At 22.9% G+C, this 18,540-nt stretch overlaps 10 protein-coding genes across 10 annotated transcripts; 2 read left to right on the plus strand and 8 right to left on the minus strand.

Annotated features, from left to right (window-relative positions):
- Positions 1 to 13: 13 nt before the first annotated feature.
- On the minus strand, positions 14 to 810 carry SRAE_1000116900 (Machado-Joseph disease protein MJD family-containing protein; the record flags this gene model as incomplete). The annotated part of the gene is made up of 3 exons (XM_024648091.1): positions 14 to 366; positions 421 to 748; positions 787 to 810. 3 exons carry the CDS (start codon positions 808 to 810, stop codon positions 14 to 16), a joined length of 705 nt encoding a protein of 234 aa, XP_024502104.1.
- Positions 811 to 980: 170 nt separating this feature from the next.
- Positions 981 to 6,383, plus strand: SRAE_1000117000 (Hypothetical protein; the record flags this gene model as incomplete). Its single annotated transcript, XM_024648092.1, has 5 exons — positions 981 to 1,043; positions 4,020 to 4,076; positions 4,241 to 4,365; positions 5,050 to 5,279; positions 5,839 to 6,383. The coding sequence occupies 5 exons, from the start codon at positions 981 to 983 to the stop codon at positions 6,381 to 6,383; spliced, it is 1,020 nt and encodes a 339-aa protein (XP_024502105.1).
- Positions 6,384 to 6,415: 32 nt separating this feature from the next.
- Positions 6,416 to 8,213, minus strand: SRAE_1000117100 (Protein SERAC1; the record flags this gene model as incomplete). Its single annotated transcript, XM_024648093.1, has 4 exons — positions 6,416 to 6,664; positions 6,706 to 6,854; positions 6,901 to 8,093; positions 8,140 to 8,213. 4 exons carry the CDS (start codon positions 8,211 to 8,213, stop codon positions 6,416 to 6,418), a joined length of 1,665 nt encoding a protein of 554 aa, XP_024502106.1.
- A 500-nt stretch (positions 8,214 to 8,713) lies between these two features.
- SRAE_1000117200 (Hypothetical protein) lies at positions 8,714 to 9,171 on the plus strand (the record flags this gene model as incomplete). Its single annotated transcript, XM_024648094.1, has 2 exons — positions 8,714 to 8,731; positions 8,776 to 9,171. 2 exons carry the CDS (start codon positions 8,714 to 8,716, stop codon positions 9,169 to 9,171), a joined length of 414 nt encoding a protein of 137 aa, XP_024502107.1.
- A 90-nt stretch (positions 9,172 to 9,261) lies between these two features.
- SRAE_1000117300 (Methylmalonic aciduria and homocystinuria type C protein) lies at positions 9,262 to 10,103 on the minus strand (the record flags this gene model as incomplete). The annotated part of the gene is made up of 2 exons (XM_024648095.1): positions 9,262 to 9,978; positions 10,032 to 10,103. 2 exons carry the CDS (start codon positions 10,101 to 10,103, stop codon positions 9,262 to 9,264), a joined length of 789 nt encoding a protein of 262 aa, XP_024502108.1.
- An 815-nt stretch (positions 10,104 to 10,918) lies between these two features.
- Positions 10,919 to 13,284, minus strand: SRAE_1000117400 (Xylosyltransferase oxt; the record flags this gene model as incomplete). Its single annotated transcript, XM_024648097.1, has 4 exons — positions 10,919 to 11,028; positions 11,110 to 12,213; positions 12,265 to 13,023; positions 13,074 to 13,284. The coding sequence occupies 4 exons, from the start codon at positions 13,282 to 13,284 to the stop codon at positions 10,919 to 10,921; spliced, it is 2,184 nt and encodes a 727-aa protein (XP_024502109.1).
- Positions 13,285 to 13,700: 416 nt separating this feature from the next.
- On the minus strand, positions 13,701 to 14,123 carry SRAE_1000117500 (Apoptogenic protein 1, mitochondrial; the record flags this gene model as incomplete). Its single annotated transcript, XM_024648098.1, has 1 exon — positions 13,701 to 14,123. The coding sequence occupies one exon, from the start codon at positions 14,121 to 14,123 to the stop codon at positions 13,701 to 13,703; it is 423 nt and encodes a 140-aa protein (XP_024502110.1).
- Positions 14,124 to 14,254: 131 nt separating this feature from the next.
- SRAE_1000117600 (Queuine tRNA-ribosyltransferase subunit QTRTD1) lies at positions 14,255 to 15,400 on the minus strand (the record flags this gene model as incomplete). The annotated part of the gene is made up of 1 exon (XM_024648099.1): positions 14,255 to 15,400. One exon carries the CDS (start codon positions 15,398 to 15,400, stop codon positions 14,255 to 14,257), a length of 1,146 nt encoding a protein of 381 aa, XP_024502111.1.
- Positions 15,401 to 15,545: 145 nt separating this feature from the next.
- Positions 15,546 to 16,394, minus strand: SRAE_1000117700 (General transcription factor IIF subunit 2; the record flags this gene model as incomplete). Its single annotated transcript, XM_024648100.1, has 1 exon — positions 15,546 to 16,394. One exon carries the CDS (start codon positions 16,392 to 16,394, stop codon positions 15,546 to 15,548), a length of 849 nt encoding a protein of 282 aa, XP_024502112.1.
- A 530-nt stretch (positions 16,395 to 16,924) lies between these two features.
- SRAE_1000117800 (Hypothetical protein) lies at positions 16,925 to 17,616 on the minus strand (the record flags this gene model as incomplete). The annotated part of the gene is made up of 3 exons (XM_024648101.1): positions 16,925 to 17,319; positions 17,366 to 17,506; positions 17,544 to 17,616. The coding sequence occupies 3 exons, from the start codon at positions 17,614 to 17,616 to the stop codon at positions 16,925 to 16,927; spliced, it is 609 nt and encodes a 202-aa protein (XP_024502113.1).
- Positions 17,617 to 18,540: the final 924 nt, after the last annotated feature.

An 18,540-nucleotide genomic window follows, 5' to 3' on the forward strand; every position in this document is an offset into this window, starting at 1 on the left:
AATTTTGAAGTACCTAACTAGTTCCTTCTTTTTTATCATTAGAAGAATCAAAATTATTTTTAAATGCCGTATTATTAACAGCCAATCTTGATTCTTCAAGAGCTTTCTTCAACTCTTCGTCTTCTCTCTTCTGTAAATCCATTTGAAATTGTTGTTCTGAAGCTGCAATTGCTTTCTGTAGTTCATTGTCACTATCTATATCACTATTGGAATCTGCATGGAAAGGTACATTATCTGTATTAGATATTGGGAAACTACAAAATTGTACAACATCATCTGCTTCACAATGAGGAAGAATTCCTTCAACTATAAAAATATGGTAATTTTCTAGAACCATTTGTGAAAGGAATAATGATAAATATGTATCTGTAATTACAATTGGACCATTGTTTAATGAATTTAAAACAACAAATTGACTACCAAATTTTCGGATGGCAAACCAATGTTGATCAAGATGGAGGACAAAGGCATTGGCAAGTGTTGGATTAGCTTTGATATGTGCTCCTTCTGGTGATTCAAAATTTATCAATCTCAAATTTGAAACATTTTTCAAAGCCATTTCAATAACTTGAAGAGAAAAATATCCTGTATCATCCATATGTTGACTAACATAATTCGAACTATCTAAAAGTTGTTCCTTTTCTTTTGTGTCAAGAGTTTGTGCTATCATACCAAGATCAACAGCTGTAAAAATGTGATCCTGAAGAAGCATGTTTATTGCATGTTGGGCACATAACTGTCCCTCTTGCTAAAAAATATAATTTATGTAATGATGAGAGCAGATACCTTCTCAAAATATATTGAATCCATATTAAATTATTTTTGTCTGATATTTTAGAATATCCTTAAGGTAAATTTTCTTTTACTCTTGAAGTGAAAATAATTGCATTTTTTTGGTAAAGTGTTAGCTTGTTTTTCTGAATGTTTATAAGAAGTGCTAGGTTGTTATTTTATCCTTTATATCGTTTAACAGATTAAAAATGGATAACAGTATAGAAGAAAAAAAAAAAGATATTAGTCCTAGCGAGGATCGTTTGGAAAAGGTAAGCAATAATTAATGAAATGAACTCATTTAAAAATATATTAGTTAATATTTATGTCACCAATATTTCCTTAAAATATTTATTTATATTATGAAATGTCTTAGTATAATGTAGAATTTATGTATAATATTTTTCTAAGTTATGAATAGATTAATAGGTTGAATTTTAGTTGAGGTTACGCATTGTTTTGTTGATTGAAAACTACATTAAAATTAATTTTTTTTATCAGTTTGATATATTTATCATTTACTTATAATTTCTGATAAAAAAATCAAAAAAATTTTTTTTTTCTGATTCCCCGTATTTTATTATGTTAGAAAAAGTAAAAAAATTTTTATTTAAAAAAGTTTTTATATGTGTAACATTAACTAAAAGAAATCCCATTAAATGTTTACAATTACTACTTTTTGTAACAATGGAAACTTTTTATTTGTTATGATCTCACTTTATCCTTACATTTTCTTATTTATTGAATTGTGTTTATTTTCTTTTAGTAAGTAGTATAACTATTTTAATCAAATTGAATACCGTATTGAAGAGGAATATATAGTAGTTGTATAGATACTACTTTACTAAGATTCTAGATTTTTTAAAATAAATTTGTATGAATATTTGAATATGTCGACAGATAAACATCTTTTAATTTATTTAAATTTTACTCTAATAATACTATAAGAAGATATATAATAAATAATGTAAGTATAAATTTTTTAAAAACTTTATCTAAAATGTATTATTTTAATTACAATGTTAAGGTTTTTTTTGCTAGTTTATAATTTATATATATTTATTATTGTTTTTATTAGCAAAAAAATCAAATAAATTATTTACTATTATTTTAACTATTTTGTTTTTTTTTTTGACCTTACACTATATAAATATTACAACGATATATTTTTAGAAATTTTCAATTAAAACTACTTTTATTTCTTATAGTATTCTTGTGTTTTAGTTGATGAATATATTTTAAACTATCATTTATTCATAATTTAATACTTTCCTTAGGCCTTAGGAGGCAAATTTTTGTTAATGTAACTCTTAGCAATGTCTAAATAAATCATTATATTTGTAGTTATATTTTGTATATATATTTAAAATTTTATTTTATATTGTAAATTAAAATTAACATTTGTCAATTCATGAAAAAAAGTTTTCTATTAAAGTTATTTTGTTTATTAATGTTCGTTTTTCATTAAGATGTTGTATTCGTATATGAAGTTACAACTACAACATAAATAAGCTTCACAAATCTTTTTCTATTTATGTATTGTTAAAAAAAAACTATTTATAGTGTAAACGAAGTAAAATTTACTTTGTAATTCTTTGTTTCTTTTGACTTTTTATTGTAGATAATATTTCATAATAAAATATTTTACCAGTACCATAACAAATATTTGCAGTTTAGACAATTTTACTTCAAAATTATGTAAGCATTTTCTTTTTTAAAATGATATCATTTTGCCGATAAAAAGTAGTGTTTATTATCTTCTTTCTTGTGGAAAAATTAAATTTCATAATATTAAAGTTTTTGTGTCTTAAAGGAAAATTTTTAAATGAATATTTTCCATTTGGATGAAGGATTTTGTGAAATTTCAAGAATTCGTGCAAATTACTAAAATAAAATTTAGACATATTAAAGGAGAATGAATAATCGAGGAATATCGTCGATTAAACTTTTATATTTATTAACATCTTTTTAGATGGGAGGGACCATATCAAATATTTTATTTATTTTTATCAATTATTTTAGAAATTTTTGTGAAAGATGTCACATTTCTAAGTTTCCTTGATTGTTCCTTAACATTTATATAAATTATCATAAATTCTTAATATTATTTACGAGAATTCTTTATAAGTTTTGCATACTCCTCTTTTAGTTTATGAAATTTAGAATGTTTTTCATTTACTTTCAACAATACACACATTTGCATTAATTTTTTTTATTTACATATAGAATTATACTATTTTATCAAACTCTATCATTTTAACAAAACTAGACTTTTGTTAAAAAAATTTTATTTGTTTAAAATAGTGTTAATTATTTCATGTTTAAATTTTTTTTTTCTTTTGTATAAAAAAAATAATCATTATCATTGGTATAATAAATTTTTTCTACAAACAAATGTTAAGCTTTATTTAAATAATCTTTCTATATCCATTTGTATTTTTTTTTAAAATTTGATAGTATTTTTTTTCTAATGATTAGGTTTAAATATTTGTGTGTGAACTATTTTATTTTTTAACTATTAAGCAAACATTAGAATATTTTACTAATGATTCATTTTCGAATTATTTTTTTGTACATTGTTTAGTAATAAATAAATAATGTATTTTATTATTATCATGAGTATTTATTCCAACAGTATAAAATTTAATCATGTTGTAAAGATATATATTTATTTTTAACAAATTATATATGTTTTTACAAAGTTGTTATAAATTTTTGATGGGCGAGTTTTATTTATTTAATGTTTACTATTTTAATAACTTCCATCTTTTTGAGTTTTTACAATTATTGCATATTTTTATATAATACATAGCAATAAATTTTTATTCTTTTATCTGTTTTTTTGTATCTATTAGAAACCAATTCTTTTTAGTCCATGCCTTTTTTAAAATTAAACAAAAATTGGTTTCCTATTATTGGCATTTTTCTTTAAATTTTTTTCTAACAAAATATTTTTAAAATAATTAAAAAAGATGTTAAGAGAATATTACCATCGGAGACTTTTGGACTCAACCTCAGATTGTAATATGAAGGTGAGCAAGAGCTTCCGGTGTGTAATTTATCTTGATTTTGAAATCTTATATTATATCTAATGTATTTTATTCTTTCTAAAATAAAATATTTTTATAAAAGAAATTAATACAATTTTTTTAAAATAAAAAGGTGACATGAATAAAAATTGTAAGAGATTATAAAATTTTTAATATTCCAGAACTTTATTTTTTATCATATTAAATATTTTTTTTTAGATTAAAAAAATCTTTGGTATTGAGCGTGAACAGGAAGAAAAAAATGCTTGGCAAAATGTTTGTTTTATTATCAGTTGGAAAGTTTCTTTACATTAGGCTTAATAGTTTTTTGTGGTGGTGAATATTTTTAATTAATGATATATTTTTTAAAAATTAAATATTTATTAAGTCTAGTGTGGAACTTTTTTTAATATCATTGTTTGCTAATCTTATTATTTAAGGTTTCTGAGGAATCGATATGTCGATTACTGGATGAATTATTACTGGATCCAACTCAAAATTTGCATGATTTCAGATGTATTTTATTAAGATCAACTGACAATGTTACAATAACTAGTGCAATGCGGTGAGTATAATTTTTATTTTTTTGGAAATTGAAAAAACTTGAATTTAAAATTAGTTATTAGAGTATTCATAAAAAGTTGTTTCAAGAAATTTTTTAAATCATTAATATTTTTAACTTTGTATATTTATTATCAATTACAAATAACACATAAATAGTTCACATAAAATATCATAGTGATATTTAAATTATATAATGAATTATATTGTTATTTCTCCTTTAATTAATTTCTTGAATCAAATAATTTATTCCTCAGTATTTAAAATAAAATTTATCACTGAGAAATTTGTTAAAAAAAAGAGAAAAATATATTGATAAATTAATTTTGTTACATTAATGGTTTTAATTTATATGATTTTGTGAAACAATTTTCTTTCTTTTATTTTTCAAACTAATCTCAAGAGTAAACTTTTAATCTGAAATACTAATCTTTTATTTCTGATATAAACTTATGTTTACGGTATTCCATTTAACTTTAGGATATATATATTGATGTTTGCAGATATGTATATAAATATTAGATATTGTTTATTTTAAGTGATAGTAATTAATGCATTTTTGAAAAGTTCCCCTTGGATAGATAATTAGAAATTTATCATTTTACAAATCTTTTTTTTTTCTCTTATCTAAAACAAATATTTATAAAATAAATACATTTTCTTTATTTTAAAATAAATCTTATTTTAGCATTTTTGGAAAGTACAATCCTTTAGAGATTAGACTAGTTAACAGTTTTTCTGCTATAATACATTTAGAAAGTCCAATTATATGTGCTGCCGCCTTACTTGATGTTTCTAAGGCACTTCGAAGAATAAAATATAAAGTAGTTGATGATGATGTGGAGGAGGATGATGAAGAAGGAATGATTATCAATAATAAAGGAGATCCAGTTGTTATAGTAACATGTAAAAAAAGTGGTAATTTTATTTTCAATTTTAAATATTGAAAAAAATACAAAATTTTTTTATGTAAATGGAAAAAAAATGGAAAAAATAGTTACTATATTTTAAATTTGAAAAAATTTAACTAGTTAATTTTATTTATTTGAAATCATAGAGTTAACATTTTTAATTTATGTTTCTAATTGCAGTTAAAATTATTTTTACTATAGTTGAAAACTAGTTTTTAATATAATTTGATCCTAAAAAAAATTATGTTAAATTAAAATCTAACATTTTTTTTAAAAATTTAACAACAAGCAAAAATTAGTACTTGATTAATGTTATGAATGAGTTTTTAACAATGAATAGATAATAATATATTTCATATTTTATGCTAGTGGATTTTTTTGTCCAACAAAACATTTAATAAATGAACTTCTTTCAAGGACGTTAGGTACAATTAATTTCAATTTTATAGTTGATATAATCTACATATTGTTAATAAATATATATTATAATAATTATCATGAATTTAAATAAAAAAAATTCTATTCATACTTTCTAACATATATTTACCCTATAAAAATTATTTCAGATTCCAGATTAATTAGAAGACATAATAAAGAGGATGATTATGTTGAAGTAGATGTCGACAGAGTCGGTATACCAGAAGGTGCTTGGAGAGTTGCTAAACATACAACAAATAAAGTTCTCGTTTTATGCACATTTGCAAGTGATCTCGATTTTAAAGAAGCTAGAGAAAATAAATTAGAAATATGGAAAAGTTCCAGAAAAAGATTGAGCTCAGGAGGTAATGATATATTTTCAAGAATAACTAAAATTGGAACTGAAGGTGATACTAAAGTTTCATTTTCACGTGAAAAAAATGATGAAATGAATAATGATGTGTGGAGAAGAGATAAAACCCTCATTAGAGAAGGTTTAAATATTTTTAATAAACAGGGTGAAGAACTTGATTTTGATTTTGAACATTGTGTCAGAACATTCGTTAATCCTGAAGCTGACAATACATGTAAACGAAAAATGGATGAAGACAAAGATGGAAAAGATGATCAACCAGCAAAAAAAAAAGTAAGAGGTCGAGGTACCAGTAAATTTATGTCTGGAATTGATCGCTAATTTTAATTAATTTAATTTTCATGACTAATAAATCAACTTTTTAAGTTCCTTAATGAATCTGTAATAAATTTCTTAATTAAGATATATACAAGATCCTCTTTGTTTTTTGGTTTTGTGATATCAATGTGATTAATATCTATATGATAAAATGAACCTTTTTCAAAATATGCTGATTCTGGTGATACCATATGGTACATTTTTAATATATCATGTTTAATGTTTTCCGTTAAACTCATGAAAATTGGTATTTCTTCACTAACATTTAAAAAATCTTTGTGTATCTTAAAAAAATGTTATGAAAAATAAAGGAAGAAAAACTTACTTTTAAAATCCCTTCACTTTCGGGTTTTAAAAATTTAACCTCATTTGAGAATTTTGGAAGGCTACCAAAAAGTTTAGAAAATGTGCTACCCCTGTGAGGGACTGCAATAAATAATATGGATAATGTATTTTCTCGTATACTTGGGTTATCTAAAAATAAAACTTAATAAATGAACTTTTTTACATCTATACATACCTAATAAAATTTTTTTTAATAATATACCACCCAAACTATGAGATATAAATATAGTTGGACGTTTACCTATACCAGCTTCAGAAAATTGTTTTTCAAGATTTTTTGCCAAACTTAAAACCGTATTACTTCTTTCTTTTTGAAAAAAAAATGATGACAAATAGTCTGTAGCTAAACCACGAATAGGAATATTTATTTCTGGAAGTAACCAATCAGCAGGCCAACATTTTGTTTTGTTATTTTTTAAAGAATCATGAGATCTCCATGTAGTTAGACCACTTCCCTGTATTCCATGTACAAAGACAATATCAACAATAGGCTCAATACCATTGGGTGGTGAAAAAATTTCAATAATATCACATGGTATAGGTGAAGTTTCATAGTTATAAGAAAATAAAATATTATGAAATATTTTTTTTGCCCAATAAATTTCTTCATCAGAGATGGGTTGAGTTAACATTTTGCAAAGTAATGAAAACCACTCACTATTTACAATAAAATCAGCACTTTTTTTATCATTTTTTGCAATATTTGAAAGAATTTTAACAATCAGTTGGCATACTTTACGTGATTTTGGTTGATTACCATTTACCAAATCTTCTCTATTATGTATATAAATTAAAAACAAAAGATTCATCAATTCTTTTGAAACAAATCTTCTACAATCTCCAGTTTCGGTTGCCATTAGACCTCTCATCAATGGAACAATACTACCAGAATTTTTAGTATAATATTTTTTAAATCGACCCTCTTCTATACATTGTGAATCATAATCTTCACATAATTTATAACTATAAATCCAAAAATCTTCAAAAAGTTTACTTTTTTCTTTAAAAATTGTGTTAAGACGTTTGTAGAAGAATGTATCTTCATATTCGTCATTCAATTTTTTATCATTAATAATCTCATTATATTGTTCCAGTGATTTTATTACTACTTTATGATTATAAATAATTTTTGATTTAGCTAAAGCTAACAAGCATAATGCTGTATTATCCAAATTATTTATTAATTCTTCTTTCTCTTCTTTTTTTAGTATGTTAAAAAAATTATGTTCCAAATAGTCAATAGCTTTCTTACTTCGAAGTTTGTCTGAAATAAGTTTCAATACTTCTTCAACATTCAAAATATCTGGACTAAAATTAGATTCCTCTTTTTTTAATATTTCATTTTTATGTTGAATTAAATGTAGTGTTCTAAAAATTTTTTAAAAAATATTATCCCTATGTAATTTGGACTTACCCTACAGCAGAAGAAGTTAATGCAAATGTTAGTAAGCTCAATTTTTTATAATTATTTTTAAAAATATTAAACATTGATATAAGATGTAATCTTTTAAATAATAATAAAAAGAAACATGCTATTGTTTTTTTAAAATTTGAAAAATTATTTTATTACTTATTAAGATAAATTTTTGAATTTTAACTAAAAAAAAATATATATTTATATGAATAAATTTTAAACAAATTAATATATATATATTATTTTGGACAAATTTTTTTTTTTTTGATACATTTGGAATTATGCTTATTTTAATTTTCATTTCGTTAAAACAACATGATAATAAAGCTTAAAAAAATAATTTCTAATTGTTAAGTATAAAATATATAAACATTGGAACAAGACAATAGAATATTTATACACGTGATATCTTTAAATTTTTAAAAACAAAATACATTTACAATTTGTAGAGCTTGTAAAGTACTTGATAATTTTTTTAAATGTTTATATATATATTAAAAACTTTTCATCAAAATATATTAAGAATAATATTATAGAATTGTTAAAATAATCAAATTAATTTAATGTTAAAAAAATGATACAATTAAAGTTGGTAAGTTTAAACTAGAAAAATAATAAATATTTTAAAAATATTAGTTACTAGTGTTCTATTTTATTTTGGTTATCATACATATCAAATCAAAAGATGACAATATACTTGTTGAAGCAGGAGAACAGTTATCACATCAACAGGAAAATTCTATCGATAACTCGTTAACTGAAGGAATTTATAAAAAAGCAAAGAAATTTGTTTCTGATATAGAAATGGTTGGTGAAAAAATTGTGGATGCAATTAAACCTAAAGTTGGAAAAGTTAATTTTGACATAGATGATGATGATGTTGATGGTGATGATGATGATTCTATTGATACAATATCTGAGAAAGCTTCTAAAAAAATTATAGATGGTGCTAAGAAAGTTGTAAATTTAGTAGAAAAAACGGGTAGAATTGTTATTAAAAAAGGGACTCGTAAACCTTTAGATGAATTTTAATCTGTAAATATTAAAATATACACCTAGCTTTATTTTTTTTTTACGAATTGTACAAATAATCGAAAAATAATTTAATGTAATATTAAATATTTACATTTGAATCATTTTTTGAATAATTTGCCATCTTTTTTCTTGTGGTGAATTGAAGTACTCAAGTTGAAGTTCACTATATTTATCATCATATTTAAAATTGTCATTTTCACCTATATTTCTATATTTTCCATTAATCCAATTATCATTAAAACTCATTATAAGATTGGCGATTTCTTTCTTATCTTGTAAAACTTTAACTGGAACAGAAGGAATAAAATTAGGAACAAGTAAATTTCTAAAAATTAAAACAGCACGAAAAGCAAAGTTTCCTCCTAATTTACTGTGCATTGCAATACCTATTAATTTTTTCTTTCCCTGTGAAATACGTTCCTCATCACTTGGTACTAAATCCAGACATTCATCTTTACTATAATAGTAGGTTGCTCCTGCTGCATGTCCAGCAGATGCCATTAAAATGTAGGGTTTTCTTTTCCATGGATGCATTGAATGATCAAAGTATATTTGGAGATCATAATCAATAAACATTTTAGTTGCTTTTTCTATATCTGTATTGATACATTCAGATATTGGATTAGGCATTTTTTCTTTAAATTCCTCAAAATTACTAATATGTTTTTCTTTTATTGAAGTTTTAAGAAAGTCAATATATCTATTTCTAAACCATTTTGGTGTATTAATTATAAGAACACAAAATGAATCTTCATTTTCATCAATTTTAAATTCATCACCAATAAATTTATTATAATCCCCAAACTATGATAAAACAATTGAAAAATATATATATTTTTTTTCCATACAAAACTTACTCTAAATGGATATAATTCATAACCATTATCTTCAATTAATTCATTTTTTAAGTGCAGTAATACATCCTCCATTTATAAATCACTATAAAAAAATTTTTATTATTTATGAAATTTTTAAACACTTGTGAAATTATAATATTTTGTTGATGTTAAATGTAATGGGAATATACGTTTCTTCTTAGTTATTAACTCACAAGTAGTTTTATACATTATCATTAATATATGTCATACTAAATTATGTAAAAAATATATATAAATATTAAAATTATTATTTAAAAATATTTTAAATTTAAAATATTGTTATTTTTTAGAGTTAAGAAATTTTTTTTTTTTGATTGTTACAATAGAAATAATGTCTACCAAATATTAAATATATATATTTCATAGATTCAGACAAAATTATCACGAAAATTTTCATATAGTAATTACGGTTTTATCATCGTTTTTTTTTCTTTTAATATGTACCTTTATACATTAAAATAGAATGGATATAATTCTATAAAAGTTTTGGTAAATTTAACTTTGAAATATATAATATGTTAAATAAAATTTCATTCTTATATTCATATAAAAATATTTTTAATTTAATTTAAAACATTAGTACTGTAAAATATTTTTAAATAATAGAAATTAAAAGTTAATTTAAATAAAAACAATTACTCGTAAAGTTAAAAAAAAAGGTAGTGGCTGATAGATAACAGCATAAAAATATTTTTAAAAACCCTAGGTATACATAAAATTAATATTTATATCTTTATTACACATTTACAAAGTTAAATAATTGCACTATAAGATCACACTAAAATTAATATTTGTTATAGGAAATTCCCAATAAAATATATAAGTAAATGATAAACATTTTATTACCAAAAGTTAAATTATTAATACTAAAGAATCCAATTATGTTTCTTATCATAACCATTTATAATATCACTTTTAGGATCGGGAAAATGTGTACTCCATGAAAAAGTTTTGCATTCATCACCAAAACACTCATCTAGAATTTTATAAAATTTTCCCGTTAAATTGTGATTTATATTATTGTTAGTGAGATCAAATACTGGAAAATAAATAGTACCTGTCAATTTACCATTAATTGAATCTTTTATAAGTAATTTCCAAGAACCTGGTTTAATATTTGGTAAAGTATCTAATTCTAATAAAGAATATTGATTATAAAATATACTATCGTATGATGATATATTTTGAATTGCAATCAAAGTTTCATCTCCATCATACCATTCTAAATGTAAAGGTGGACTTGTTTTTCTTTCACTTGATGAGGAATTTTGAAGTTTATCTTTCCATGAAAAAAGAATATATGCTGTTCCTGTTTTTGATAAAAGATTTGTGGGATCTCTAAATATTTCTTCTTTTAAGTCTAAATTTAGACCAAAATTAACATCTAGTAACAAAAAATTGTCAATAATAAAGTTTTTAGGAAGTGATTTATGTTGAATATATTCAATTAAAAGTTCAATTTGTGATATTATATTAAAACATTTTGCGTTGATAGTAACAACAATTTTACTTTTTAGAATTGAGTTATCTTTGAATGTATGAATATCTGTTATATTTATAAATTGGCACTCACTTCGATATTCTATTAAAGTTTTAGCCCAATTGTTAATAAGTTCATTACTTCCATCACAATTTATATTATATAAATTTACCCAACTACTATTGTAACTTGGATGGTTTTGAAGAATAATATCATTAATATTTTCTCTATTTTTCAAAGCTTGTTTTTCGGCAAAATGAATAGCCTTTATATCAACAAAATCATCAAATTTCCTGGCAAAATATGTTGCTTTTTGTTTAACTATTGAATCTTGTATATAACTTGTATCTGTATCACGAAAAACTAATGGAGAACAACCACACCAATCAACAGTTTTTTTTAATTTTGCACATCTACATCCTTGTTTTCTTTTCCAATATGTTAACCTTAAATTTCTAGCCTTAATTTTATCACAAAATCTAGAATTATATCCTAAAGTATGGAAAAAACTTTCTAAAGGAAGTAAAACTGTTTTAAAAATATTTCTTAAATCTCTTGGTAATTCTTCATCTGACAAAGCATATGTGATAAAGTTTCTATGAATTACAATCCAATCACTTCCTCCATCAATATACATATTCTCAGGAAATGTATCTCTTTCTTCAATTCTCCACATTCTCTCTTCACATTCCATAAATTTAAAATTAAAACCTTGTTTTTTTATAAATTTACCAGCACTACTTCCATGACTACTAATAAAATTTATTCCTTTATTTAAAGATAGTTGAATTTCTAATTCTTCTAATGGTATAACAAGAAAGTCACTTTCACTCATATTTATTACAAACTCCCATTCTTTGTCAAGTTGACTTTCTACAAGTTTTAAATACATTGTCAATAAACTTGCACCTCCCCATATAGTACTCCATCTATCATTTGAAACTTTAAAATTTGGTAAAATTTTCTCTAATAATTTCATTTTTTCATACATATATTTTTGTCTTTTATCAACATGAACAATATAATAATGATCTGGACTGTAGACAGACTTGAGCATTCTTTTAACCTGCCTATCATTTCTACCATTTAATTGTAGTAAAAATAAAATTTTTATTTTATTATTTTTATTTTCTGATGTTCTTTCAATATAAACAGGATATGGACGTTTATATTCTTTCATTCCAGTTAAATATATAGCAATAGCTTCATAACCACCACAAAAATAATTATCATTTGGAGGAGGACATTTATATTTTTGGCAGTTTGAATCATCTATCTTTACAACTGATGAACTATTAAAATCAATTTTTTCTCCACAAAAACATTCTTTTGTAAATTCAACACCAGCATATATGTAACCACCCTGAATACATGTATCTATACATTTTTTAGGACTATTCATTTTAGGAATTACAATATCATATGATGAAAGAATACGTTTATTACGTGAATCCTTATAACAACCTATATATGATCCTTTTAATTTTTCATCTAAAAATAATATTATAGTAAAAAGTTTTCTTTTTATAATTTAAAATTACCAAAAAAAGGACAAGAATTATGAATATTTGAAGGCATTTTTTCTACACAAATATAGTCATAAACTTTTTTTTTACATTTCTCTGTTTTCAATCGTTCAAATGTACTTTTAGCAAGAGAATTATTAAGATTAAAGCACCATCCATTATTTTGAGATTCTTCTTCTTTTAAAGAAGGTAGTTCAATAATATATATAAAAATTAAATTAAGCATAAAACAAAATATTATAGATATTAATCCATATTTAAAAAAATTTAGACCCATAGTTGTAAAGTATATATGACCTTTAAGAAATAATCATGTGCTAAAAAATTATATATCATATATAATTATGAATTCATGTAGTGTCATTGAACTTTTATAAACGAAACTTTAAGAAAATATATTATAATTAAGAGTAATTACATTTAAAAAGATATATTGATAAAAATATTAATTTATAAAAGATATATATATAAAATAAATTGTTTATATAGATGATAATTATTTTACACTAAAATATACAGATGGATTTTGACCAGATACAATAACAAAATATAAAAAAATATATATATAAAAAATGTTAAGATTTTATAATAAAGAATAAAACTATTTGTTAAGATTTTTTTTTTCTATAACACTTTTTACTATTATTTTCTAAATAATCTAGATAATCTAATAATATTAACCTTGAAGGCTGGCCATAGCAATTGAAAATTGCGTATATACCATGTTTTATTATATTGGCTTAAAGAAGCATATTCATCATTTAAAAATTTCTTATAAAATGTTGACATATCATTTGCTGTAACATTACCAAGTCTACCTAATTCTTTTTTACGTTCACTTATAAAATTGTCCCTTTGTCTTTCAAAAGAAGCATTATGATTTTCCCAAAATTTTGAATTCCACGCGTTCAACTCTTCCCGATCCATTCGATATTTTCTTTCTATCTCTGTTTCATTGTCAACTATACGAAGTTTTATTGGACGTATTTTAGAAAGACGATCTGGTGGACCAACCCAATCAAAACGTTTATCTAAACGAACACGTGAATTGTTGAATACTTCCATACTAAAATAAATTGACATATTATTCTAATTAAAGTCAGATAATATAAATGGTTTTTTTTAACCAAATAATAATGAATTAATTATAAACAACTTTTAGTAAACAAACAAAAAACATAACAATAAAAAAAAAATTAACAAGAATTTTGAGAATCAATGTATTTTCTAATAATATCAAACATTCTATCATATTCAAAAATATTGTGAATAGTCAATAATAATGGAGCTAGTAATTCTTTTGTATTAACTAGATGAGCCATATAAGATTTTGTATAATTTTTACATGTATAACATTTACAATTATTTGTAACACTTGAAAAATCTTTTTCAAACAACTCTTTTTGTTTAAAGTCAATTTCTTTAAAATTACCACCACAATTTGGGTAGTCATCATTTAATCTGAAACATTTACCCTCTGAAGCTAGTTTTGATGCATAGGAACTATCAAAAAGATCAAAACCAATAGAGATTAATGATAAAATTTGTGTTGGATTAAAAACACCCTCAGAAACTTTAAATTTTTTTACTGGTAAAATTTCAAATGTCACTTTAAGTAAATTTTTGATATATTTTTCATCAAATCCCATGTACAATTTATTTTCCTCAGAATTAGAAAATAGTGTCATATCTAAATTAAATCCTGATGCTTTTGGATTAACAGCAAAGAAAGATGCTAGTTCTTCTCTACACTCTAAAGAATTTCCACCATTTATTGAAACAATTCTTGGAATGTTTACTTCACCTTTACTGTCAAAATTTTTCATATAAATATTAGTTCTAGCAATAGATCTTTTTAATCTTTTTTCTAATGAATCTTTAGGAGTATCATAATCCATTAATGTTGAAAAACTACTTGGTTTTACAATATCAATAAATTTTTTATAATACTCACCATTAACTGATCGTTTTCCAGATTTAGTCCATATAGCCATACCAAGATCATTATTATAACCTATTTCAATTCTCCCTAGTTGATCCAAAATTGTTAAATGAATAGGTAAATTTCTAGGAATGTTAGCAAATGTAGAAACACCTTTACCATAATTTTCTAAAACATCTAGTGAATTAGAAAAACTAGAAATACTTATTTGAACTATAGGTTCTTGCTTTAATTTCAAATAATTTTCAAAATTTTTCCAATGCAAATGAGGTATACTTCCTCCTCGAGTATAAATCATATAACTTGGTGTTTTATGTTTCATATATTTTTCCTCACCCCATTCAATAAATTCACCTAACCTTCCAATATTTGTACATTTTCTAACCTCAAATTTTATCATATTTTTCTATAAAATAAATTATATATAAAAATAAATTAACTATTAAAGATATTATGATATTGACAAAAACATATTATGTATAAAAAATTAAAAAAAAAGTTATTTCGTTAATACTAATATAAAACAAAGCTTAAAGCAAAAATAGTTATTCATCTCCATAACTTCTGTATTCAGGTTTTAACTGCCACATTCCTTTGTGTGGAGGTTGTGAGATGTGTTCAGCAATCTCATTCAAAACTTCATGAACATAACTTTGTGGTTGATCAAGTTTTTTAGCGAGATCTTTAAGAAAATAAAATTGATGTAACTCGAAACATTTGAAAATCTCTGTTTGCAAAGTTTCTTTTTCCATTCGATAAGCTTTTCCTTTCTCTTTTTTTACCTTATCTCTATTAACCATAAATTCATGTTTAGCTAGAGGTTTCAATTTCTCTTTATAATCATCATTTAATAAAATTGCTGTTCTTTTGGGAATTGCAGTTTCTTTAATTTGGTGAATTTTCATATTCATATAAACTTTATTAGGAGGTGGTTGAATTTCAGCTCTTTTTGCAATCTTACCTTGAATAGATAATTTTCCAGAATATAAATTTTTATTTTCCGCCAAATGCGATTTATCCTCATTAAGTAAAAACATTGTCTGATCTTTGACGGAACGAATTTCAAATTTATGTTCAACTGGAATTGCGCTTGGTTGAAATAAACTTGTATATCTTGGTTTCTTTAAAGGAATAATATCAGGATCATGTAAAGTATTTTCATTTTTTTTTGCATTTGCCTCCGAATTTCCATCTTCTTGCTTAAATTTTGCTTGATTTGTCAACCGGCATTGTGTACGTCCTTGAGGATCAGTCCAAACATCAAGTTCACCAACAAATTGACCATGGTTTTGTCTCCAAATATCTGAAAGGTATCTTGGTACCTTTACAAGCCAAACATTTCTTTGAGCATCGTTTACATCAACATTACTTTCAATTTTTTTTGAAGAAGACATTGATTAGAAATTAGAAAGAAAAATAATTAAAGTTAATATCCCTTGTAAGAGATATTTTATCTTTATTCTGAAGAATTAAATTGCTGTATACATATCACCAATTAAAGTCGTTTCGAAACGGACGATTTTTATAAAGATCATAACAAATCACAATTGAAATTTGTTTCTTTGGTTTTGGCATTTAAATTCAAGTCTTCTTATATTTTATCACAAAATTTAGTATTTTTTTAATAAAATTTTTAAATGAACTTATGTTTTTTTTTCTAATTAACTACAAAAAACATTAATCTTATCATTAAGCATTTTAATAATTTATAAAGAAAATTACTACTAATAAAATTTTCTTTTATTTTTTTTCTGAAACTTAAGCACAAAAATTAAAAGTTGAAAAAGAAAGATTAAAAACTCTTTCTGGTATATTAAAGCATCGTAGTAAATTCAAATAATTTCAAGTGATCATTACGTTGCAGTTTATTTTTATAATAAAATTAAAAAGAAAAAAAAAGATTAGTGTACATTCAAAAAATTAGTTATTTTATAATTTTCTTTACTATTTCGCTAAACTTTTCATCATTTATCTTATCTGCCCATGGTGGAGGTGTAATATTTATTTTTTTCATTACATCTTTTATTTTTGATATTACTTCATCATCAAGTGTAAACTCTCTTTTATCTACAGGAGTATAATCAAAATCTTTTTCTGATAGATGTACACTTTCTGTTTCACGTCTTACAGAATCCAAAACATTACTTAAAGCCAAGTTTGTTGTATACAAATTTCCAGTACTCACTTCATTCACTTCTACTTCTGTTTTAACATCTTCTGAATTACTTTCTTCAATTATTAATGGTATTGAGGTGTAACCAGCATATGTATCTTCGTTATTTTTTATCTCATACTCTTCATCTGTGTCAGGCCAAGAAGCTAGAATATTATTAATTATTATAATATAAGAAATATTATAACATACATTCTGAGTCATCATCACTACATGGAAAATTATTTTCATCTTCCTGAGAATTATCATCTAATGAGTATGTTTCAGTACTACGTCCAATCATCTGTATTTCAAAATCTGCTGGAACCCATCCATCTGAATCAGATGCTTGATCTACTAATAAATATTTACAAATTACTATACTATTTACCTTCAACATTTTCAATACTTTTTTCACCAGGTAAATTTTTTATATCATCTTCATTTTTATTATTTGGAGACATAATTTATTAGGAATTTATGGGATAAAGAGTTTCTAATCTTTAATAATAATAATTAGTTGGTTATTGACAGTTATAGTCACTGTACCAAATTGTAAACAAAAGTGAGCGAATTCTGTTTAAGAGTTTGAGATTAGTAATTGGGTAAGCATGCAAATGTAGTATATTTTTATGAAACTTTAAATAAAGATATAAAACATATTCTATATGGTTTTTTTTTGGTTAAAGAATTAAATGGTGGTCTAAAAAAATGTTTTCTATGTAAGTGTAAAAAAAAAATTGAGTTTGAAAAAAAACTTTAGAAAGGAATAATAATAGGAAAAGAATATTTTAGTAGAATAAATAATTTAAAATAATACTTTAATATATAGATTATTAACATAAAAGTATTTTCTATTTTATGATAATTATATTTAATTAGATAATTATTTATGCCATAAACATTATACTAAAAAAATTTAAAGAAATTTAATAAGTTATCAAAAATATATAAAAATTATTCTTAATGTAAATAATAAGAAGACTCATCATCATATTGCAATAATATAAAATTATTAAATTGATAATAATAAAAAAAAATATAGGGTGATAAAAATTTTCAATTTTTTTTATAATTAATAATCTCTAATGGATTTATAAAATTTTATATTTTTTTATGAATTAATAAAAATATTTTACTTTATTACAATGATTTTCGTAATATATAATTATTTTTTATGAAATTACATTAATAAATCATATTTACATAATTCTAATAAATATAATTGATGTAGTGAAACAAATTCCATAAATTATAAATGATTTAAGTAATCAAGAAGTGGTGTAAAATTATAAAGTTGTAAATGTATTCCGATGTTTTCGATAAATTATAATTAAGAAAGTCTTCTAAAAATATTATAAACTCTCCAAAGAATTATTTTAATATTA

The sequence above is a fragment of the Strongyloides ratti genome, assembly GCF_001040885.1.
Source record: "Strongyloides ratti genome assembly S_ratti_ED321, chromosome : 1".
Taxonomy (NCBI): domain Eukaryota; kingdom Metazoa; phylum Nematoda; class Chromadorea; order Rhabditida; family Strongyloididae; genus Strongyloides; species Strongyloides ratti.